Source organism: Saccostrea echinata, unplaced genomic scaffold (genome assembly GCF_033153115.1).
Source record: "Saccostrea echinata isolate AGI-Se365-2 ecotype Australia unplaced genomic scaffold, CSIRO_AGI_Sech_v1 ptg000030l, whole genome shotgun sequence".
Taxonomy (NCBI): domain Eukaryota; kingdom Metazoa; phylum Mollusca; class Bivalvia; order Ostreida; family Ostreidae; genus Saccostrea; species Saccostrea echinata.
The window spans coordinates 9270963-9296518 of record NW_026889779.1 but is presented as its reverse complement, the minus strand read 5'-3'; the positions used below and the strand labels follow the sequence as shown (position 1 = coordinate 9296518).

At 32.2% G+C, this 25556-nt stretch overlaps 1 protein-coding gene across 1 annotated transcript; it reads right to left on the bottom strand.

Moving 5' to 3' along the window:
- Window positions 1–2004: 2004 nt before the first annotated feature.
- On the bottom strand, window positions 2005–20882 carry LOC133197235 (uncharacterized). Its single transcript, XM_061333161.1, has 12 exons — window positions 20657–20882; window positions 16402–16740; window positions 15673–16023; window positions 14326–14721; window positions 13711–13841; window positions 13184–13412; window positions 9001–9039; window positions 6099–6212; window positions 5615–5632; window positions 4957–4981; window positions 4544–4619; window positions 2005–3149 (listed from the first exon to the last, which is right to left on the bottom strand). The coding sequence occupies exons 1-12, from the start codon at window positions 20721–20723 to the stop codon at window positions 2967–2969; spliced, it is 1968 nt and encodes a 655-aa protein (XP_061189145.1). The 5' UTR covers window positions 20724–20882; the 3' UTR covers window positions 2005–2966.
- Between the last annotated feature and the right edge of the window lie 4674 nt (window positions 20883–25556).

Sequence of the window (25556 nt, the reverse complement as noted above, 5' to 3'; positions counted from 1 at the left end):
AATGCTATTAACATTTTTTTGTCCAATTTGATCCCGCAAGACACATCTCCTTCTTACTCAAAAATTAAAGGCATTTAAAAAACTTTAATCTTCAGCGTAATACATGTATATCATTGCCTTGCAGCTTACAGTTGAATCTGTGTAAATATTCCTGATTATTTTCTGGTAGATACCCGTATTGATCTTGTCTAGCCAGACATATCCTCCCTTGTAAAAGTGGTAAATATGTCCGTGGACAGAGTCATAGTTTCCATCTATGAAATACAATAAAAATCGTACCTGTCAGTTGATAATATTGCTAGGGGTCATTTGATGTTGTTACCGGAAAATGGCAAGAATTGACTTTAGTGTCCACATTAACACCCCTCCAAGATCAAAGATATAGCCCCGAGTCGTGTTTTTTATTAATCGACTAAACGGCCTCTGAAACTAATTTTACAGACTTTTTGGCGAAAATATTGTAAGCAAGAAACCCAAAATATCCTCCTTCTACGAATAGACACAAGATCTCTGACCTTGTACGGGAGTACTCCTGGCTAAGCCAATATAAAGACTCAAACCTGTGGTGTTATTTTGATTTAAAAAATATTTTTGGAATATCCGTTGGCCAATATCTAGACAATACCCGAACTTCCCAATTTTTTTGTTTATTTTCACAGGAAAATTGAAATAAGGATAATGTCTTTGAATTACTATTTTATCACATACCTGTATATCTTATATTAGTTAAAGGATCAACTCACATTGAACAGATGATCAATCAATATGCTGGCGTGCATCACATTGCCGTTACTTCACCGTCATGGTCGTCACTCATCACGTCATTGGTATAACAATATTTCTCATGTTTATTGTCACCACCATCTCTTTTCTCTGTATGTTCCTCATCCAGGGCTTCATTTTCATGGCCTGTAGAAGGAGTGCTTTGGTGGTCCTCCTGGTAATGTTTGGGTTGTTTCTTACGTGGCTACAGCAGAAGTTTTGTTTTTAGAATTATACTTAAGTTTACACCATTACAACGAATGATGAATACAGGCACGTTTCTATGAATATTCTAAATCGGTAAATTTATTGAATATTATAAAAAATAAATAAATCATAAAACTCCACACTTAACACACCTTGATTACTATCTAGCAAGATTACCAGACCAATAACAAGGGAAACTTTAAAACTTAGCGTTTCAAAAGATTTTTTTTAAATTAATTCAAGTTCTAGAAATGTAATTTTTATTAGTTACGAATTTGCCAATGCAGAAAATTATATCTAAAAATTAATTTCAATGTATTATTTCTAAATTCTAAGACAAAGATATGAATGTCAATGCACATTCAGCATTACATATAACGCAGTAACTATTCTTGAACAACTTTTATTTCTTTTGCAAAAAACGTCTGTCATATACTTCTAGCTGTATAAAGTTTGACAATATTAAGTTGAACAATTTTCAGGTTTTTCTAGATTTTATTTAGCAATGTTTCTGTCGGAAAAATACATTTTCTTTTTCTATAATATCAAAGAGAGTAATGTAACAGGTAACATTTGCAAACAACATATGTACACGAAAGTCTCACAATGGTAACACAATGTGTCAGAATTATCTGACCTAAAATGTTTTTTATCAATTATACCTTATTTTTACAGTTTAAAATGGCGTCTTGACTGAAAGCTCTGTGAAAGAATGGCAAAAGTGCACTTTTAAAAGTTTCACATATATGATATGCTCAGTTTACAAAAAATAAAGACACATTCGGGACACTGAACTATAAAAGTGATCTGTACCTTTATCACAATAAACATCGTACGTAAGCCTTGTCTTTTTCAAAAATCGAAAACATTCAAAACAATTAACTTCCAAATATCGAAAGATAAACATAATCTGTCAATAACATAGTAAAGACAACACAATACAAGCCACACACACACTCACACACAAAGTGAAAATCTTAACACCAAGACAAACATACTGAGTATTTGAGTACACAGAAATAGTCTAAGCCAGTGAACTGTTGACACAGTTTTTATTTCAAACCAAAATTAATAGTTAGTATATAATTATAAAACAATGTATTACTTTTTTTTGCATCGAAATATCTTATTACAAATATAAAAAAAAGACTTAAAAGGGGAAATTAGAGAAGTGTCCATAGTCATGGTTGTCACAGTCAACTGCAAATATCTAAGGCAAGCTATCATGGGTTTAATTAACCATTTTTTTTTTCAACAGGGGAAGAGAAAGACAACTGGAAATAATAGAAAAATGGCTAAAAAGCCAAAGACATCGAAGATGAATACATCTGCTTATTCTTCAAAACTATATTTTTCTTGATAATGCTGAATTAATTACTGATAACTGTCCACAGGAATTCAATTTTGCAAGTTACAATTTTAAAACTAGTTAAAAACTTACATTTTTTAAAACAAGTAAAGTTTTTTTTCGTTACATTTTCAGTTAAAACAAAAAGAAATTGACCCAACAACAAAGAAATAAAAATCACGGATTCGTGTCCTATTTTATTTGTACTGAAAAGTTCTTGTGATTTATCAAAAGTAAATCTCATTCATAGTTATTGAAAATGAAGAACTGTGGAATGACTTTAATTAGCTTGGACCAATATTTGAGAATTGCTAAACTATGCACATTCAAGGGATTTCAATATAGCGGACGAACGTGTCATCATCGAAAATATTGCTTCATGTCATATTTTCCGAGGCTAAAACTTTTTGGAAAATTCCACGAAGTAAGATACCCCAACTTTGAAAATGATTATACAGTAAATACACTGTGTTGGATTTGATGTTTCCTACTATTTTATACAAAATGACGTCAAAGACACCTGGTAGTAAGAATTTTTAAAAGAAAATCATTCAAATCCTTAATGGTACAGTTTCATATCAATATATTTTTTTACAATTACAAAAAAAAAATCTTTGGTCAAATGGATTGATTACTGCATCTAAGGTTTTTATGCAGTTTTGCCAAATGTAACACTAGCGTATTCTGTATTGCTGACTTCCATCTTGGGTTTGGACTGGGATTTGATACTGCCTCCTTGGGGTCGGACTGTTATTTCAAGGTCGGCGTAATGGAGTTCCGTCTTTGCCTCCTCCTTTGCCTCGTCATTGTCTTTTTTGTCATCGTTTTCCTTCTGAAGACCAAAAACAAAAACGGAAATTTTTGTAACAGTGAAGCATGGCATACTGGCATGACCCTGCCATCACTCTAAAATTGGGCTTCTCCTAGTTTGTAAAAGATTAGTTGTTACATACATTGTATATTCTACATGGAATTAAAAGGGGGTATTTTGATAAGCCAGTGATAATTTTTTGTTCATGCAGTGTTAAGATTCGTTCTCTGGATCTCCTCATGCAGTCAGAGATTAAGTAGTCTTAATATGGTACTTTTATACCATGTTGACATAAAAAGAAAGACTGCAATATATATTTCATGTCCAAGAGATAAATAGAGTATTTCGATGAACACATTGTATACAACCCAGGATATATATAATACATTCTAAAATTTCAGTGTTGGAACATAAGCTAATTAGAAGCTACAAATACCAACATTATTGAATATTACAATATTTATATATAATTGAAATAAGAATATAAAATTTACATTTCTGGTTATTTTAAACTAAAAGAATGATACAAAATGTGCTTTTGAAATAATATGCCTGCAATCCAATTCCCAAATTTTAAGACTATTTCAAAATATAAATTTCAACATATCAGCAAGTCTTTCAGATTTCATACAAATGGTTTCATATAGATCGTATTTCACTGCATAACGATATAAATGATTTTTTCGAATTTGACCTACATACAACATCATTCATATAGACAAACAAAAAACAAAACTAATATCATGCTTATGATATCTTTCAACTCCTATATAGTTGAAATAAAATACATACTAGTATATTTTTTAAATTGTTCTTGCATGTTAGCATTCAAGTTATACCAATAAATATTACAGAATGCTTATATGAAATTCACAAGGAGAGTTACTTTTTTTTAAAATCACATTTGGCGTATATAATTTATGACATTAAAAAAGCATAAGATAATAATAATTTTGTTATAAATAATTACATTGCTTGAGATAATGCAACATTTTTCAATATTTAGTATTAAAAAATGAAAATACGGCCAAATGAAAACAAGCAAACAAACTAAACAAAATTTTAAAAAAATGAAAATATGGCCAAATGAAAACAAGCAAATAAAGTAAACAAAATTAAAAAAAAAAGAAAAAGAAAAAGAAAATACGGCCAAATGAAAACAAGCAAACAAACTAAACAAAATCATAGATAAAATAACATTTAATCTTTAAAATACAATCGCTTTTATTAAAAACCAACTGGTTAAAAAAGCAGAAATTAAAAGTGTGAAAACAATTTTGAATTTAGAAAAAGACATCTAGGCTGCAGGAATGAAAAAAATTATGAAAGTTATGAAAGAATTTGCTACATGTATGAATTAGAAAAGATAAAGACAAGTTCTTTAATAAGTTATAAGAGTCCAAAGGTCACCTCACCTGTTTTTCAGGGACGTTGTTGTTTTTGACGGGCATACTATAAACAGGCCCTTCTGAATTAGATGGTCCATTATATCTAAAACACACAGTCATACAGTAAGTAAACATCTGTTGTATATCAATGATCAATAGTTTGGTTATGATTTATTAGTGTGCGAAATTAAAGGACAATTTCTTTTATTCTACAAGACCTGGTGCAAATATCATAGAAATCTCTGAAAAGCTTCCTCTTCTTGAATTTTAATTCATTTTTTTTTTTTAATTTTTCATTATAAAATGGTACATCTTCATTTACTTTCCACATGAAATTCCTTAGGGATCAACACTAATACTAGATATAACTGTTGGAACCAAATCATGATAAAGACATCTGAATTCGAATCAAATGTCTTTAAATCATTAAATTAACTTACCCTGGAACGTTTTCCTTTGTTTTGTCTGAAAGGAATAAATGAGAATCAGACTGAGAGTTTACTTTGATTTTGTTAATGCAAACACCTTTATCCTGACAGAAAACATCACATTTAAAAAAAAGTTAATTCTATACGTATTAATTTCGTTTACAAGCATAATTCTTACTATGCTACAGTGTATATTTTAAAAATGACAAGAATGAAAGAAAGAGGTTGTAAATTTTAATTAATCCATGCGATATCGCATCAAGATTGGTAATCATCGAACTACTGCAAGTGGAAGTCGAGTGGAAAGAAATTAGAAATGTGTCTTTAAAAAGCCGCAGAACCGGCATTCTCATTCTTAATTTGGGATGGATATCAAATGAGGTAAAGTTTGCATTTAGCGAGTAAATGTACGTGCATTAATTCATGCATAAAAGATCATGCATTTACTCCTGTCTGAAATATCGAGGCAATATTAAGAAGCAGTTCATTTTGCATCATATCCGTACATGATTTTCATTACATGCATATAAACACTTAACAGTAATTCATTTCTGCTTGCAGACAATAAGTATTTAATTTAACCACAATTCTGAAATTTTCCCACTTGCAAGAAAACTTTCATTATAGAATACTAGCATATGTAATGTACTAGATATGTTTGTATAGTTACCAGTAGGAGATTCAGTCGCTGATAAAAATAATGTCAGACAGGTGAAAAGGGTGATTTTAATTGTATGTTAACAAAATTGATATGCACTTTCATCTTTGAAAACAATCAGCAAGAGATAGTTTAAAAAAAAAATACTTATTTTTTTCAATTAACAAATTAATGCTCTTAATTTATTTACTGAATATTACTTTCACAGATACAATATTCAAAATGTTTAGGTATGAAAGTACAAAAAGGTTATACAAAAAGTAAACTTATCACCATTTAAGATAAAAACATTAACATTAAAAATCAGTTTCAAGACAATTCAAAATCCATTAATCAATTAATAGCTGGCATGTCTACATCATTTTGTGAAAAGATTTTTACCAAAGTGAAGATCTGACAATGTAGATATCTTTACTTTTTTATTACTGCACAAAGAATATTGGAGACAAATTATATCATCGTAAGAAGATTTCATCAAAGGACTGAAATGACTTACACGATTCACCTGATTTTCTGCGGAGCACCAGGAAATAGACCAGAAGAATGATAACGATAAGAACCACCACCCCTCCGACCACGCCCCCAGCAATGACTGCGATATCATCTGTATCTGAAACGAAAGGCTCGCAATTTAACCTCACAGTACTACTTATGTATTTCAACATATATTCTAACAATCGTTATTGCTAAAATTGTAAAATCAAATGCTACATTATGAAATATTCAACATTTACCAATTCCTTCTTTTTTTCTGAACAGATGGATTGCCTTTAAAAATTGATCATTATCATATGCAGAATTTTTCAAATAATCTTATAATGGTCGCTTTATAAATATGATACTAGTACCTGAAAGGTACATGATGATGAAAGCTGACAATATTGAAGGATGACAGAGTAAAATAAAAGACAGTAAGATGACTGGGAAATATTAAGAACATATCATAATGCAACAAAATATGTATACTGATATGCAGTGAGAATAATTAATTTTTTTTTTAAAGTGCTTGTTTACAGCTTTATTTTCTTCGCTTTTCCGGAAAAAATATAATAAAATTAGTACTGTACTGCAAGGATTTTAACAAAAGACAAATTATGATATGAAAGGAACATGGGGGAAATCCAAAAGGGATTTTGAAAAAAAAAATAAGAAATTGAGAAAAGGTACATAAACAAATTTAAAGCTGTATACAATAATAAAATCAGGATGGAATATTTTTGATATGATTCTAGCTTACGTATTCCAGTAACTTAAAGTACCATGAGGTAATATTTCATTATTTTTATTAAAATTTTATTGGATTTACAATGGAATAACCTACATATAAAATAACAAATGTAGTCAGGTATTAAAACGTATGTAACAGGTTTGGAATATTCATGGTAAAGAGAGAATTTCTCAGTATACATGTACATTGCATATATCTAGATATAAACCAAATCGCAAAACAAAAAATAACCCGAATATCAAGACATTATATTTTATTTTTTTCTATTTTTTTTTTAATTGTGAGTTTAGATATCCGCTTTATGTCTTGATGATGGTTAAATCGGGGAGAAGTCTCTTCTCGATAAAATGAAAAATTCTTGCTTTACCAGGGATGTTTTCAACCTGATAATTCAAACGCATATGAACATTGTGTATAACATGTTCTATAAATACTTGTGTAAATGGACAAAACCCTTATGCAAAAAAGAGGAAACAATGCTTTAATGTTCCTGTTGTGTCATGTTTACCAGTCTGTGAAGACTTCTTTTTTGTGCAGGTGGTTGTTGACTCTTGTGTAGTTGTAGATGTGCTCACTGTGGAAAGGACTACTATGGATAAAGTATATCCAAACTTCACAGGAATACCAAATGTGCAATAAATGATTAATATAAAAGCATTTTTAAAACCACGTGAGCTACCCACCGTGCATTATAAACGTGTATCGAAGAGCATCGGACATCCCCACCCAACCCCTGGGGGGGGGGGATTTATGAAGATTGGTACAAGTTGTACAATAGATATGACTTTATGATGATTTGAATATTTCAACTCTCAGGAAATATTGGAACATTTCTTCATCAAAACCCCAAACTCTGGGGTTTGGGTTTACAGCCAGGGATATGGTAATTAGTAAAATGAAATGCCCGTTTTACGTTTCGTTTTAAGTCAAGGATGCGAAGGTTGATTATCTTAAAGTAAATTTACTGAGATTTTCAAATAATCTCATAAAAATCAATATACAGATCAACACCTTAAGCCGAAGCTTATAATAAAGAAGACAGTGTTTTACTTACAATAGGAAACAGGATAATTTCGAAATATTTAGAACACATACAACACAAACATTCAAAACAAATGGAATGAGGATAACTGGGGGGGGGGATGTTTTGGTAAAAAAGTTTTCTTTTGTCTGGTTTCACACGAATAATTCATCAAATTTACGAAGAATGCAAGAAATTAAATAATAATTAAAGATTTAGTCAGAAAAAGCAAATTGAAAATGGATTAGAAATTAAACAACCAAAATATCCATGAACAATAATTAATCTCTGCACAAATCACAGATGATTTCTTTCAAGAATTACTGCTTTACATTTTCTAGTTAAAACAGTGACAGAATCATAAAGTAATACTAGTATTGCATAATGACAAAATCTGAGTAAAAAAAATTGCAACTTAACGCTGAACATAAAAATACAACAATGAAGTACAAACCTGTGTATGAATACAAATAGGAACTTCCTGTGTTTCAGTAAATGCAAATATTTATGAGAATAGCCCTAAATACATAATTATGCAGAAAGATGTTGAAAAGGTAGAAGTGTGTGTAAGCGGTAAGTTTTACCAGTCTTGGAAGACTCTTGATTTGAACTGCTGGTTGTTGATTCTACTTGTGGAGTTGTACTCACTACAGAAAGGGATAACAGATGATTTCTACGGACAAACTATATTCTCAATGATCCCAAAGATGCAATAAAGATTAAAGTCATAGACAAGCTGGGGGATGGGGTACCATTCATTCTTTGTTCAAAAGCTTATTAAGGCATCCCGGGGACTACTAACTATATAAACATGTATCATATAAGTAGTACAAGTTGTATATGCTCTATGATGATAATGATATTACAATTTTTAGTTTTGAAGAAAGTCGGGCTTCCATTTATGTTTTCCTTAGTAAAATGTTTGTTTACAGCAGAATGACACAAAAACAAGCTTAGTCAATTGACTCAATTCTATACCATTTCACATTTGATCCACATTCAAAAGCCATGATATACTTCGGTCGTGACCAGTTTTTTACTTTCATTTTGTTTTATAGATTATGGCAACAAATTGAAATATAATTACGATATGTCACCTTAATAAACTTAGGTAATCTTTTAAAGGTAAACTACATATACAGTACGTACTCTCTGTTGTCGCCGCATTAGTTGTAACTGTGTCTCCCTCTGTGAAAAAATGACAATGAAAATAAATTACATACCATGCAACTGATCATGATTCACACTACTATAAGACAGAAGCTATCTATCTTTTAAAGACAAACTGCTTTTAGTTTCATTTAATGAAGATTATCTATCCTCTACCTAAAATTGTTTTTATAGGAATTAAAGAACAAGAGGCCCATGGGCCACATCGCTCACCTGAGCACACTGGCTAGGCAAAAGCACGAGTTCAGTATTGAAAAGATTACCACCGCGGGGGGGGGGGGGACTTGAATTTTAAACTACCTGATGATGCTTCCATGTCGATATAACAAATGGCTTTCTTGTACTTGAGATGTTCAAAAAAAATTTCCCATATATTCCTTTGTAAAAATTTTATCCCCCATTGTGGCTCCTCCCTATCCCAGGGGTCATCATTTGAACAAATTTGAATCTACACTACCTGAGGATGCTTCCAAGATATTATAATATATATTTCCATTTAAGACTTTGATCCTCCATTGTGGCCCCACCCTACCTCCGGGGGTCATGATTTGAACAAAATAAAATCTACACTACCTGAGGATGCTTCCACATAAATATGATCAATCAGGGCTTTGCTGTTCCTGAGAAGATTTTTAAAATTTTTCCTAAATATTTCTATGTAAAACTTTGATAGTCGATCATGGCCCCGCCCTACCCCCGTGGGTCATGATTTGAACAAACTTGAATCTACACTACCTGAGGATGCTTCCATATAAATGTGACTCACCATGTCTTTGCTGTTCTTGAGAAGAAGATTTTTAAAGGTTTTTCCTATATATTTCTATGTAAAACTTTGATCCTCCATTGTGGCCCCGCCCTACCCCCGGGGGTCATGATTTGAACAAACGTGAATCTACACTACCTGAGGATGCTTCCATATAAATATGACTCAACATGTCTTTGCTGTTCTTGAGAAGAAGATTTTTAAAGGTTTTTCCTATATATTTCTATGTAAAACTTTGATCCTCCATTGTGGCCCCGCCCTACCCCCGGGGGTCATGATTTGAACAAACTTGAATCTACACTACCTGAGGATGCTTCCACATGAGTTTCATCTTTCCTGGCCCTGTGGTTCTTGAGAAGAAGATTTTTAAAAGATGCTATTAATTTTTCACTAATTCTTTATTATCTCCCCTTGAAAAAGGGCGTGGCCCTTTATTTTAACAAACTTGAATCCCCTTCACCCAAGGATACTTTGTGGCAAGTTTGGTTGAAATTGGCCCAGTGGTTCTTGAGAAGAAGTCGAAAATGTTAAAAGTTTACAGACAGACAGACAGACAGACGGACAGACAGACAGACGGACGCCGGACAAAAAGTGATCAGAAAAGCTCACTTGAGCCTTCGGCTCAGGTGAGCTAAAAAAAACATTGAAAACTATAGTTTATATGAGGTGTTGAAGCTGTCAAATGTGTTGAAAAATGTTATAAATTCTAGATTGTACAAAGGAGATTAGATACTGATGGAAGACTGATAGATGTCACTTAGATGGTGACCATCTCAAACAATATCACTTTCAGTAGGGGAACAATGTAAAAGGGACTTATAAAGGACTTTAATTGGAATTGCCCTAACAAAAAAATACTGTAGTAAACTATAGTTAACTATAGTTTACTATAGTTAACAATAGTAAATCAAAGTTCCAAAGTTTTCACTATAGTAAATCAAAGTTCCAAAGTTTTTACTATTGTAAATCAAAGTTTTCACTATAGTAAATCAAAGTTCCAAAGTTTTCACTATAGTAAATCAAAGTTCCAAAGTTTTTCTATAGTAAATCAAAGTTCCAAAGTTTTCACTATAGTAAATCAAAGTTCCAAAGTTTTAACTATAGTAAATCAAAGTTCGAAAGTTTTTACTATAGTTAATTAAAGTTTCAAAGTTTTCCCTATACTTAATCAAAGTTTCAAAGTTTTTTTTAATAGTTTAACAACTTATGTATTTTTATTAATTTTTTTATTATTTAGTCGTTTTAGGGGAGGGGTGGATATTGGGTTGGTTGGGGCACGTTTTTGTTGTACATCTTTATTTAAATATACAAAGTAGTTAATTCAAATTCAATATTTACTTTTATAAATTTAAAAAAAATACATGTTGACTGAAGTTAATGAAGCAGATATTTTGATTCTAAATGACACAATAATATATTATTTTTTCTCCATAAATAAGACTTGCGTTACATGTGCATAACATTAAAATTAAATGCATTGAAATAAATATTGCTTATTTATCGGCGCAAGCGACAACCTTTACATTAAAATTCATATCTTGTACATTATTCTTTTAGGGGAGGGGTCGGGTTTAAAAATGTTCTCTAAAGCTTTTATGAATCTTAAACTTGAAATATCATAAAATGTAAAGAATGGGAATCAAAAACATAATTCCACAGGATTTATCGTACTTAATCAAAGTTTCAAAGTTTTTACTTTAGTAAATCAAAGTTCCAAAGTTTTTACTATAGTAAATCAAAGTTCCAAAGTTTTCACTGAAGTAAATCAAAGTTCCAAAGTTTTCACTATAGTAAATCAAAGTTCCAAAGTTTTTACTTTGGTACTATAGTTAACTATAGTGAACTATAGTTAACTATAGTTTACTATAGTATTTTTTTTGTTAGGGTGGAGATAACCTTTTATACCAAGAAACGGATTTAGTGTAAGGAGAAGGATAGGCATTTTTTTTTTTTTTACGAGAGGTTAAAACAGAGGAAATAATAAAAGACAACTGCAATCCCCTAAATTTATTGTAAATTTTGTTGATGACTATCCGAAATATGTAACAAAAGATGAACAACGTTTCATGATTTAACAGTCTGTTTTTATAATGACATTTGGCTTGGTTAAAACATACAGGTTCTTGATCCAAGGCACTCTGTGGATGAAGCTTATTAACTTGTCCAATATTAGAAGTAAGACGAGGATTTTACAAAAAGAACTCCTTCAACCTTAAGGAGGTTGGATCCTGTTATCAAAAGTATTGAGAATTTTTTATCAAGTATATTTTTGGAATCTAGACACATAGCTGAATTAAAAATCAAAACCAAAAAATGGAGGTCAATGCGCTTCTTTCGGCGCTACGGAGCATTTAATATGACCTTTTTGCACTTTAATTACGTCTAACACATAAATCAATTTTTCAAAGTTTTTCCTCTAATATTTTTTATCCAAATAAATTATCGGAACAAATACAGTCTTTTTTCATCTTGATTAGTCTCCTTAAAATTTGTGACAACAAAAAAGTTTCATAGTCAATTATTTGACCTTTTTGCACTCAAAAAATATTATTTTTCTGGCATTAAAAATTGAACAAGCAATAAAATCATTTGAAAGTAATGACATTTTTCTGAGATTAAGCAGAATGGTTAAAATTATCTTGTTTATTCAAAAAATAAAATTAAAAGTGGGGGTATGTGATGTTAATTTTTAGATATAACTAAAATAGTGCTAATTTTTAGCCTAAAATGGGCTATTTTTTCCCCAAGACTTTCACAATATATTTGTTATATTTTTCCAATATGATGACAGAATTCATGACGGTTAATTTAATATATTATTTAGGACCAGCATAAAACATTTCACTGCTCAAAATAACTTTGTGTGCAGGCTGCATGTAAAAATAGGAATCCAAACTTAACAATACTGTAAATATTTCGAATGAGAAAAATAGATCATTTTCCTCTATAAAACCTTCCGCCACAAAATATAGTTCCTAACTTAATGCTTTCAGTACGGAATTTAATCATGAGGTTTTAATTGAATATAGTTAAATTAGCATTGCAGAATCCAAATTTATTGTAAGAACTAAAACATTATGCAGAATTTTTTAGATAGAGGTCTACAAAAAAATCTGCTCAAAAGCTTAGGAACGAACCTCGTTAAACTTTTTTCAAGGTTACGGCATATTCTTGGTCAAAGGATGCTCTCTACATGAAGTTCGAGCTACATTGGGCTAAATTTAATGAAGAGTAAATATGTTCTTGACAAACATTTAAACAGAGACTTGTTCTGACCTTTACCTTTGACCTGGAAACTTGGCTCACTGCAGAGCATGAGCAAAAACAATAAACCAGTATTCTACCAATGAAATTGCAGAAAATTGATGAAAGAAACAGTAATTAAAATTTACTACTTACCTAAAGTTATGTTAATGTATTGCTTAGCTGTTCCTGTTCCACAAAGAATAGAATATCCAGACTCACACAGGAATTGTGTGTGGGTATCACTGCTGGTGAGGTTGTATGTGATGGTACTGGAACGTGTGTACTGACAGCCAGTAGATTGTGAGGCTTGGGAATGGACCGGGATCTGTGGTAATCCCGTGAAGGACGATGCTCCGGCAGTCTGAGCACACCAACGTATCGTCTGGAATTTCACAAAATAAATGCAAGTTTCAGGTATAAAATATTCATCATTAAATGATTTTTCAAAAAAGAACCCCCTCCAAAAAGAATTCCAACAAAGGTTGAAGCAAAATGTACAAAAAAGGTTAAAAATTGCTAAAAGACCAAGGAATAAAGGAATTGCGAATTTGATAACGCTGCTTTACAGAATGAGCTAGCATGACAAAATTCATCTTTTGCAAAGACATTTTTCTCATCTGTATGTAAAATATGGAAAATTGCAACATTTATTCCTAGACTTAGTGATGAAAAAAATTTACAGCGCTAGGATCACTGCCGATTTGTCCAGTACATGTCAGTTGTATCGCAGTCCCAACTTTAAATTGTCTATTAGGAGTGTCAGATTCTCCAAGAATTCCGACCCTTGGCACCGAAATCAATGTTGGTTGAACTGAAATATACAATAATTTAATACTGCTTTTATATAACTATGAACTCTAAAACGGAAAAAAAATTGAGAGAATTTTTGGGGTATTGAGTGAAAGACAGAGTAGCCGAGGAGGTATTCTGAGGGATTTTTCTTTGCAAATTCGGAATTCCCAAGAATTCCGATCGGTCGATTTGTACATTGAATTTATCTTCAGATTATTTTTTGAATATTTACAAGTTTTGAGCACTTTGAAATTGCCTTTAACTTTGCAGTGTACAAATTTACAGACATATATGTTTTTGTGAATATCTGAATTTGAATGCAAGGTGTTTCTGACATTTTTAATGACAATTTTTTTTTAAAACAAGTCATGAATTTTGAAAATCTTTTTTAATTTTGTCTTATTGGAGAAATGTCGGGAAATAATCACATAACCTCGTCTTATTTGAGATTTGCTTCACAATTCAAACAGATGATGATTGTGAAGGCCTATCCATGTGTATACCTCTAAAAGACTTCTTCACTGGATCTGTCTCCTGATTAACAACACCTGATGAATCAAAAGCACTTAGGGAACACTTATACTCTGTAAAATCTCCGGGACACGTTACATTCCTGCTGGGGAAAAATAATCGGAGGTGTGCTGTAGAAGATGGAATTAAAGAACCTGTTAATGTAGTTCTGCCTTGTAATGATGTATCCTGATATGCTGTAACAGCCTGTCCATTAGATAAACTGACTGAAGCAGCGTTTTCAAAGATGGTCGTGATGTTTCTTTGCAATTGTATGACAAATACTGAAGTTAGCTGTGAGCTGATAATAGAACAGATGATAGCCACTCCATCCTGTCCCAATTCTACAATTGTTGGTTGGGCCTGAATCTGCAGGAATCGATTGGATGCTGAAAGAAAAACGTAAGTAAAATACATGTACAGGGACTACAAATGCATTTCTAAACAACAAATTTTAAACGTTTTTAGGAGAGGACGCATTTAAGCCATGGTCTCCTAGCTTTAATGAAACATTCTTTGAGAATAGATAAAGTCAAGTCTTTACAAATCGTTACTTTCTAGGTTCACATTTATGTTCATAGAAGCTAGCACAATTAAACTCGGCCTAATTCCAAAATAAAAATTATATTTTTAAATATTTAATAAAATTCGAAGTCTTGATATAAAAATAAAGGATTTCATTGTATCAGAAATTCCACCTTTCCTCCTTTGAAAGCCTGACCTATTTAAGAATTCATCCCCTCTTTCTGATTGTTCCATGACGTGTTTCTTGGATCTACAGTCAAAGTTTTATATCAAATAGGATGATTTCTCGATCATGACAAGGAGCACACGGCGAGTGTGACCGGTCGGCAGGGGATGCTCACTTCTCCTTGGCACCTGATCCCACCTCTGATGTCTTAGAGGTCCGTGTTTGCTCTGCTCCTATTTTGTGATGTTTAATGAACTTTTGAGCTCGAATACTGTTCGTTATCTCCACATATTTCATGATATCCCGCATAGGATAACAAATTCATCAAGGATATAAACAGTCCTTCCTTGAGGTCAGAGAAAAATTGGTATGATTATCAGGCTCAAGATTGTTTTAGTCAAGTTTCAAATAATATACAGAAGACCTAACATATATGACCTAATATCTAGAATGCAGACATTGGTATACCGCAGTTTTTCTCTGCTGTGCGTTTTTTAAAGTGTGTGACGTAAATGGACTGAATTCACTTATGCTTCAGTTATGGCTAATTTTGGTTGAAATCATATGATAAAGGTGATGGGGATATGATTTGTTTCATCTTCATTTTTCAATGGTATTCAACATTCAGATGATCATACAGAATACTTACTGACGTTCAAGGTGACGCTATCACTCTGAGCAGACGGCAGCTCAGTACCAAGGCCTATGTCGTAAGAGATGCCACATCGAAACTCTGCAAAGTTGTCATGCCACTGTACAGTCAGAAAAAAGCCGTGTTTCATATCAAACGTGCCGTTTTCTAATTGCGTTAATATATTGGGACTGGACTCAGACATGATAGGGTAGAATGTTCTATTGCTGGTACCGTTGTATACATCCCGGCGTAACAGATGGACAATAGGACGAGGTCTTCCTGTATTTCCGCTGCATAGGAAAGATATAGTACTCTTTTCTGGGACAGCCGTTGTACTGGCAGTCAGTTGTAGTTTTTCCGGTGAAGCTGAAAGCAACATATAGAATAGATTACTGATACTGTGTGTAATAAACATATAAAATGTTGTACTTTGACCTGAGTTAGCTATGAATTAATGAGCCTTCAAATAATAAGTTCTGAAAAATCCCATTTTTTAGTCTTCAAATGTCCCATTTTTCTTTGAATTTTTTGTTTTTAAATCAAATATTGTAGAATTATTTACGTATTTATTAGTATCGTACTTGAAATGATTTTGTCCAGTTTTAAATTCCCCCAAACACAATTCTGTGAAGAAACAATATATACTTTAAAAAAAAAATAGAGCTGTGTATCTGTGTGTTTAGCGTGTGTGTGTTTCAAACTGATTCATCAGTGATTAAGGAAACTGTGAGGTGTTATAGTTACCAATAGTCCTTATAAGCAGAGAATCTTCACCCACGCCGTCTGACCCTTCAACCTTGACCATGTAGTCTCCTTCATGGATTTGGAAGTCCACTTTATATATTCTTATGTTGACCTTTCTTGTGTTGTCATCTATCACACTCACCCGAACATTAGCGTTCATCGTCCATGATGAGTTTGTGGTGATGTTTAAGTCGCTAATTTTTATTACTTCTTCCATCCCGTTTAGACGAGAGACGGAGAATTCCGATGAATTATCTGGTGTTGTGTAAGTTAGGAAGAAGTCAACTTGTTCTCCTAGCTTGGCTTCGACCACTTTGGGTGTTGTTACAAATGTTGTATCTGAAAAAAATGTTAAGAAATATGAAACTGAAGAAAACTTTTGCCATCAGCAAACATGGAAGTCAGAACAAAATTTGTATGGAAAGCAACTTTTGAAGGTAAAACAAAATGTTTTTGAGACTCTCAGAAAAGAATTCGTTTTGATAAAATGTTCCCATAAGTCTATGACAAACAATTAAATTCCCGGGTCTGACAAAACGCAGGTTTCCCAGTTAATAAATGTACAAATTTTTTTGGGTGTCTTTTACTTATACATCTCAAGTGAGATTTTCCCCGAAAATGTTCAAAACAATTTTAAAATACTAAGCTTTTGTTGTAGGTTCGAACTAAATAGGACATGCTGACCACACTTGGTACACAATTATTATGGTTAAGGTATAAAACTACCTAGATAAATATAAAAGTTACCACAGAGACTGGCAGGAAGAAAAAGAGGGAAAATAATATTTCTATGGGGGATGGTTTTTCAATGAATAGAAATAAATGAAATAAAAAACAGGTGAGAGATGGATCGCTGTCTTTTAACTCTCAACCTTATATAAAGACATATTTTGGGCAGGGGGTTTAAAATCATTTTTGCAATTCTTAAAGATGAAATTCAACAAAATTTCAAATGCATATAGTAAGTTGAATCCCTTCACTTGTTTAGTCTATGAATGGTTCCGGTGGTATTTATGAAAGAAATAAAATTGGTTTTTTAAAATCAAAATCAATCGATGGAAAATACATGGCATAGAGATAAATCTCTTTGTTGGAAAACGAGCTGTGCCTCAAACATTTTCTTCAAGCTGCATAGAGATATTTCCCAAAGATTTATGTAAAGCTCATTTAAATCAAGTATACTAAGTAGTGTTTTCTTTAGTTTAGTTTTTAGTTTAGTCAGACAACACTGGGTGATGGTCGATGGAATGAATTAGTGAATTATCTTTCCATATACACGTTTGTTCCTGTCATTTCACGATTTATATTGTGAAAATTGGTAAGATCATGGATCTAAATAATCTGGGGTTTTTTCTTCTCTACTTTTGATTGGATTAAATGTCATAATTTTCCTTCTAAGATTCCGAAATATTAAAAAATCAGTTTGTTTTATTAGGACAAAAAAATCTTTTTCTACCTCGCAAATTATGACTAGGATTAAAAAGTACGTACTTAATTACCAAATAATGTTCGAAGACAGAAGAAATTCAGATTGAAGAAAGTCGACGGGAAGTCAAGTATTATTTAATTTCCGACGATCGTAGAGGATAGCATGTGTATCAAAAGTCATATTTGACACCAGTACGATGCAAAATAAATGGAAATTAAAATTAATGATCCAACTTACCCTCGCTTTAAATAAAATTTAAGAGGAGGGAATTCAAATATTTCAATATTTATTTCTATGGCATATAAAGATATTATAATTATTATTCATTGCTTATCGAATAATTTCCTAATATACGTCACTCTTGATATTAGATCGTATCTTGTGTATTGTTATACCCGTTCGGATTAAATTATTTATAACATGTAATATCACAGGAAACTAACGCAGGCACGTAGCTGCCTATTGCCTATACGCAAATATGCAAGTACATGTACGTACACATTATTTTAAAAAAATTCTAGGGGAGATCGAGAGAGAGTTATTAGGGAAAAAATATCAATATCATCCAGCAAATACATGTATATGTGTTTCACATTAATTGTTCTCATACTGTTTCGATTCAAATTTTATATTACCATGTCTTTATTATAAAATCTGAAGAAATCTTTTTATTAATTAAATCATAGCCAAATCCAAATAAAACATTCATTAGTTTGTAATTTTTCTATAACACATTGATAAATTTCTTTGAAGATCTTTGAGAAATTTAATATAAATCACATCATTGAAGGCTGTGATTCACAAGAATATGATTGCCATTTTCTGCGTACACTTCACTTCCACCCTGGCTAGCTACGCATAACGTATGAATGGTGTAACCCCATCTTAACCGACCTACATTCTGATATTTTATGTATTTTGGAGACTGCCCTTCTACCAGTAAATTTTGTATACCGGGCAAGCTTAGCAAAATCAGATATGATCTAAAAGGAAGTCATGTTTGGTAAGTTATTGTGTCTTGAAGAATTCATCAGGTTTGCGTGTGTGGTGGTGGTGGTGGTGTGGGGGTGTGGGGGGTTATAACATCCATACGATAGATCTGTGGTAATACTTGATTGTAATAGATGAGTTTATTTTCGAAGCACTTTTATTTTTGGAATGCTCACCAAAGACAAGATGGTTTTCTGTTGATTGCTATTTAATGGCTATCCGTCTTTATAACATTAATCTTCTGATTAAATAAAGGATTTGGGTGTTTCTTTATAATAAAGCAACTACTCTGAGAGTATTGCTGTGGCAATGCGTGCACCACTTTTTGCTCCCACAAATCTTGACGATGCATACATTCAAAGAGTTTTGTTCTTGAAACTATGAGTCAAAGAATTTTGCGAATTTGTAATGTGTTAGCACTATACAATGTAGTCACACTGACTTGCAATACCAAATACCCTCCCCTTTCCCCTCCTTTCAAATATGCTAAATTTACTTTCAAAAAGTCCATGACGTAATACGTAATTGCCAAATGGTATTAAGACCATTTTTCCAGTTATTCAGTTATTATACAAATATTATTACAGTTATTACACCCTTTACAGGCCCGTAGCACGGGTTTTAAAATTGGGGGGGGGGGGGGGGCAACCTTCAACAAACAAGTCTGACAAGCAAACAAACCCTGTCCAAACCCTGGAAATTTTGCACAAAAAAATGTGTGTGGGGGGGGGGGGGAGGGACCAGCATCTAAATGAAAATTAACTATTGCAAAATACTTTACTGGGGGTGGCCTCCCTGACCCCCCCCCCCCCTCCGCCCCTCTTCATGTTCTTCTGGCCTGCTTTAACGGGAAAACATGTAGATTCAGCGTATTTAAGAAGGGTATTTATTTATCCTACTAGCATGACGACAGTGTAGAGTACAAGCTAAGTGTGAATTTATCAAAACTCACATGATAATTCTCAAACATTTCAGATTCAATAGCTCGAGAATCAGTCAGTATGAATGAATGGATTTTAAATACTTCTCTTTTTTGGAGCAGGATGGGCAAATATACTGCTCTAACAATTTCCTCAGGGTGCTTGTTGTAATTACCCCATCTGAACTCTGATGAATTACAAATACACTTATCTAAGTAAGAAGTATATACAGGTATCTATTAAATATGTCAAAAATCTTCTTTTTAGAAGTGAACAATTTGGTGTTTTGTAGAGATATCTAATATAAATATTGTTTAATATATTGTAATCTTTAAATTTTCAAGGTGGATGACAAAAGTGACGAGAGGATAAGAAAACAAGCTTAATACTTAGCGTGTATAGCAATGGAACCCCACCCAATGTTGCATGTTTCCCGTGATAACAACAGTTAAGCCATCTGCATTGTGATAGATTACAAGTCGAAATTGACAGGTAATGTACAAAATAGCTAAGTTAGAGGGATATTGAAGGACAAAATTTCAACAAGCAATACTAAAACCCTAGTCGTTGAGAGAAAAAAAAGTTTCGTAGTTAAATCAGAATTCTACACTAGTTTATCTTGTTGAATCCTGTCAAAGTTGACATTCGGCTGAAGAATTTTTTTTTAAAGGAAAACATTTATTAAAAATAAAATCTGAAACGTACGTTGTTGACTTATTCGCCATAAATGTTATTTTAACCCGAAAGATAAATGTTTTTGCTTTTACGAGATTGTTTATCTGTTAATGGAGTTTTGACCTTAAGTAAAGTATGTGATAAGGGCATTTCAAATCATTCCATCCTGTATACATGTTGTATTTCAGCTATATCCACTTAGAGGCTTTATTTATTTATCATTTTTTTTTATTTGACGTACCTGTTTGGGAAAGAGCTTTTCCATAAAACAATAAAAACAACACAATATAAATACAATATCCCTCCATGTTAAGTCAAGTTGAATAGTCCAATAATAAGATGATGCGCTGCTCTTTGTTGAAGCGGATTTTGAGTCACTGAGCGACAATTACACGATTCCTGAGGTCATAAATATTCTCATGGACCGGGGTCACGATACTACGCCCTCTATATAGAGCATTTATCTGTGTATTGAATTGAAAAAAAGAAAAATTTCCTTAGGTCTCGTTTTCATTATTGCACTGGAGTAACAATGCTGTTTTTAATTTATCTAAGATCATATCTTGGTAAGAGAATGGAAATGCAGTGGTTGAATGTATCTTTTTTCACGTGGTTACTTGTGAATTAAAAGAAAATGAGATGAAAAGAATTTTTTTCTTGGAGATATTTACTTCTTTTTGACAACATGTGTCGTTGATGCATTTTTGGCATGTTATTTTTTTTTCTTTCAGACTTGCATGATCTCTTTCGATTTTCTTGTGGCGTTGATGAACTCAAAACTTGCGTGGAATGTTATAAGAGTACGCACACAGAAATTTTGACAGTCTATATCAGTGGTATTTACAGCATGAATTTAGTAAGAATTCTTAATTGAATTAGATTTCCTTAAGGAGCCTTGCAAAGGCTACTCCACAACGCGGAAATGACTAGTCCTACATGTAACTTAGCAAATGACACATCAATAAAATTAAAGATTTTAATGGATTGATAGATAATTCTCACGACATAAATGATGTACTTACAGCCAGGCCTCGTGGTAAAACGGATCGAACTGTGTAATTTACACAATGACCTTACTTTATTGTCACACAAGTTCAACATAGCCAGTCCGCTTTAATCAACAATTTGTGAGTGATAAACGGAGAGTTTGAATTTACAATTCATAGACAAGAGCGAGTTTTTCACATCCAGAGAGAAAGAAAGAGAGAGAGAGAGAGAGATGAGAGAGCGCATAGTTTTTAAAACATAACCTTAAACAAAGATAAATAAACAATGCTCATGTGGTCCATTTGAAGAAAACGCTCAACAATTACTGACAAAAACAGAAACTGTGAATGCTTATTGTCAGTTATGAGTTTAACAGGATAAGATATATGGAAACTGATTTTAGGAATGGTTCTCTAGATATAAAAGAACAGTTTCTGAAAGAAACTGATAAATTATTATCTGTTTATTAACGTTTGAATACCAATAACATTGATTTGACCACGCCCCCTTTATAAATGCCATTCCGCCTTGAACAAAACTTGTGTTGTAAACGAATGTTGTACAATTTATTGACTGAATCAATAAATCAAAATTTAAGTTTGATAAAATATACTTATCATTTTCATTGATACAAAGGGGAAAAAAGAAAAAGAAAAAAATTTCCCTCGTGTGATCATAATTATTGTCAGTAACATGTATTATCAGTTATATTGAACAGTAGTCAATAAGAAAATTAAACTCTGACTTAATTTGCTAGTGACTCCAATTTCCGGGATTACCAGTCTTTCGATGAATATTTTCAAACTGAGCGGATGCAAAGAGAGGAAAGAGGTGTTAGACAGTTATATACTAGCAACATTAAGCATGTTAAGTCTGCTATCGGGCAAAAAATCGTTTTTGTGTTCTTATCAAATCACATGAGTGGAAAAAAAAATCCAAAATGCTATGTCAAATTACATGTCTTAGCAAGTTTTGACAAGTTCAACCCGATCATCCATCCGCTAAAACAGGTTAAATCATCCGGGACATTGATTATATGCAATACCCAGTGGCATCCTTCTTATGCTGACATATTTAAGCCGAAGGTCTTAATAATGATATCGTACAATGATTTTTTTCTTGATATATTCCCTACAGATGGAAAACAAAATTTTCACCGAGACAAAAATAATTTAAAACATATACATCTCCAAAAACCCTTTCTCTTGACAAAACGACTGAGACAAGTTCCTCTACTAGAAGGTTGGAACCCGTCTCAAAGTGAAAGGTCCCTTTGATATAGATCAATGTTCTATGTTTTACCAATTTGATTTTCAATGTTTTTTTTTTCTTCAGTTATTGACCTCTGACCTCCTAAGAGCTCAAATCTTCCAACCAAACGAACCCGTTTATGAATATATGATACAGTTAGCATGGGAGCCTTACATTAAGTGATTGTTAATAAAAGTACTTATAAAAAAATCAAAGTTGTAAGGATTAAAATCTAAATAAATTTAATACGAGTATCAGTAATAGTTGTTCAGTCTCAAATAGATTTAAGGAGGCTGGGGGGTCAACAAATTAACCATCAGATATAACTTAATTTTTTAGATATGATATCTTAAGCTGTCAGCTATCATTTGGCAAAGAAAAATTTCATACATTTTAGTTTTAAAATTTGATCATTTTTGTATATTTTTATATGGAGCTCTTCTTCTAAAGGAGATCAGTACAGTCTGAAAATGGCCACAACCACCCAGCCCTCTTAAATATGTAATGAATAGACTAGTCATAGTTGTTATTAACAGTATCTCTTTACTGACGAGCATAAAGTGATAGCTATATAACACTTCATGTCCACATACAATTACTCTAACATGACCACAAGATTTGATTGGAATATTCTGTGCTTTGTTAGCTTTGCCATATTGTAAATAATGACGGGTGGTGGTAAATACAATATTTACGATTATTGTATTTGTAATTTTGTTTATTGCCACCCAGTAAATTCAAAATTTATAGGTTGTTGGTGTTTGATATTTTTCACTCCGTTTTAAATCAGAGGGATTATTATTATTTTAATGATCAGTAAACAGGATAAAATAATGTTTAAAAACTTTGCAGATTAGAAGGTTCGATAATTTGATCTGTTTCTATATTTTATGAAAAATGTTAAATATGACGATAAATCTTTACTTTTTAAGAGTTTACTCCCTTTGTATACTTTATTTATGACTTCGTAAAGTGATGACCATATAATTCTCACATTAATGAGGAAAATGAAAAAAAAGGTAGACGGCACATTTTCAAAAAATTAAAATGTACTTAATTACTAGTATTTTCTGCTTCTTCACGCATGGATAAGAAGATGTTCTGTATTCCGTCCTTTCAATAAATGGATTTCTTAGCCTCTGATAACTGAACTATAGAGCTACTACTATATAAGTTTAATTACTTTTTTTAAAAAAAAATAATACTTCTTTATTTACATTCTACATTCTTGACAATAGGTTTTACATTGCTTAAATTCATATCACAATACATTTACAAAGCTTTGAAAAGAAGACAATAACAATAGAAGTAGTAGTGATGATAATACGTACATGTATAAATATTTTTGCCAGACATACATAGAAATATAATTTATTTTTGATTTAAAGTGCCTTAAAGGGGTCTCACCTCACATCAAACGAAAGTCCATACTCAACCCCCTATGGCAATACTACAGAAGGACAGGGCCCCTCCTGCAGTTAAAATAATACTAATAATGTAACAAAAGCATAATATAGGAATCAGTCACAAATACAGAGACAATTCATAGAAGTCTAAGACTTTCATATTTAGTCTATTTTCTATTTTTAAACATAGATTTCATAGTAATACAATAAATTGTTTTTAACATATATTTTAACCTCTTCATCTGTTTCTAATTTATTATCAAACCTTAATTTCATTTTAACTTTATATATAAAACAAGATGTGTTTGTGAAACACTGATGCCTCCGTATGGCAACTTATACATGTTATAGCAAGGTTAAACTCTCTCAAATGCAAATCAATTATTTTGGTACCTAAAGTAAGGTCTTCTTACAAGAAATACACTTGTGAAATATGAAAAACCTAGAACCACCTGTTCAAAAGTTATGGCCAAGGTTAAATTTTTTTTCAAATTAGGTCAAACACCAAGGTCAAGGTCAAAGAGTCAAAGTTGTTGGTATTTAAAGGAAGGTTTTGTCACAAGGATTGCATATGTGAAGTATGAAAGCCCTAGCCCTAAACCTTTCAAAGTTATGGCCAAGATTAAAGCTTTTTAAAAGAAGGTCAAACTCCAAGGTCAAAGGGTCAAAGTTGTTGGTATCCAAAGGAAGGTCTTGTTACAAGAATTACACATATGAAGTATGAAAGCCCTAGCACAAACCGTTCAAATTTTATGGCCAAGGTTAATTTTTTTCAAAAGTATGTCAAACTCCTAGGTCAAGGTGAAAAGGTCAAAGTTGTTTGTATCCAAAGGAAAGTCTTGTCACAAGGATTACGCATGTGAAGTATGAAAGCTCTAGCACCAATAATTTAAAAGTTATGGCCAAGGTTAAAGTTTGGTAAAATTTTGCAAAACTGGGTCAAACTCCAAGGTCAAGGCCAAAAGATCAAATATGGTGGTACCCAAAGAAAGGTCTTGTCACAAGGAATACACATGTGAAATATGAAAGCCATAGCTCCAACCAATCAAAAGTTATGGGCAAGGTTAAAGTTTTTGCAGACAAACAGATGGACGGACAGGGCAAAAACTATATACCCCCGAATCTTCGATACGGGGGCATAAAAAAATACATAATATGATATTAAAAGATTAAGAATCCGTGTATTTCGATTTTCAACCAAAAAAAAAAAAAACAATTACAACATGTTTCCACTGAATATTTGTATCACTAGTAACTTGCCGCATCCCATATTTGTTTTACATTTTTACAATCAAAGATTAAATGTTTAATATCTTCAAGTACATTACAGTTTTTGCATAATTTTGAAACGTTTTTGTTCCAGACACTCACAGTTTTGTTGTTATTTAGTAAGTGATGTAGAAGTTTATAATTAAATTCGGCAAGTTGTTTATCCTTAACAGTAATAATTTTTGATGCATAGATTTGCGCTCTGTGTTCTTCAAAGTTAACATTCAA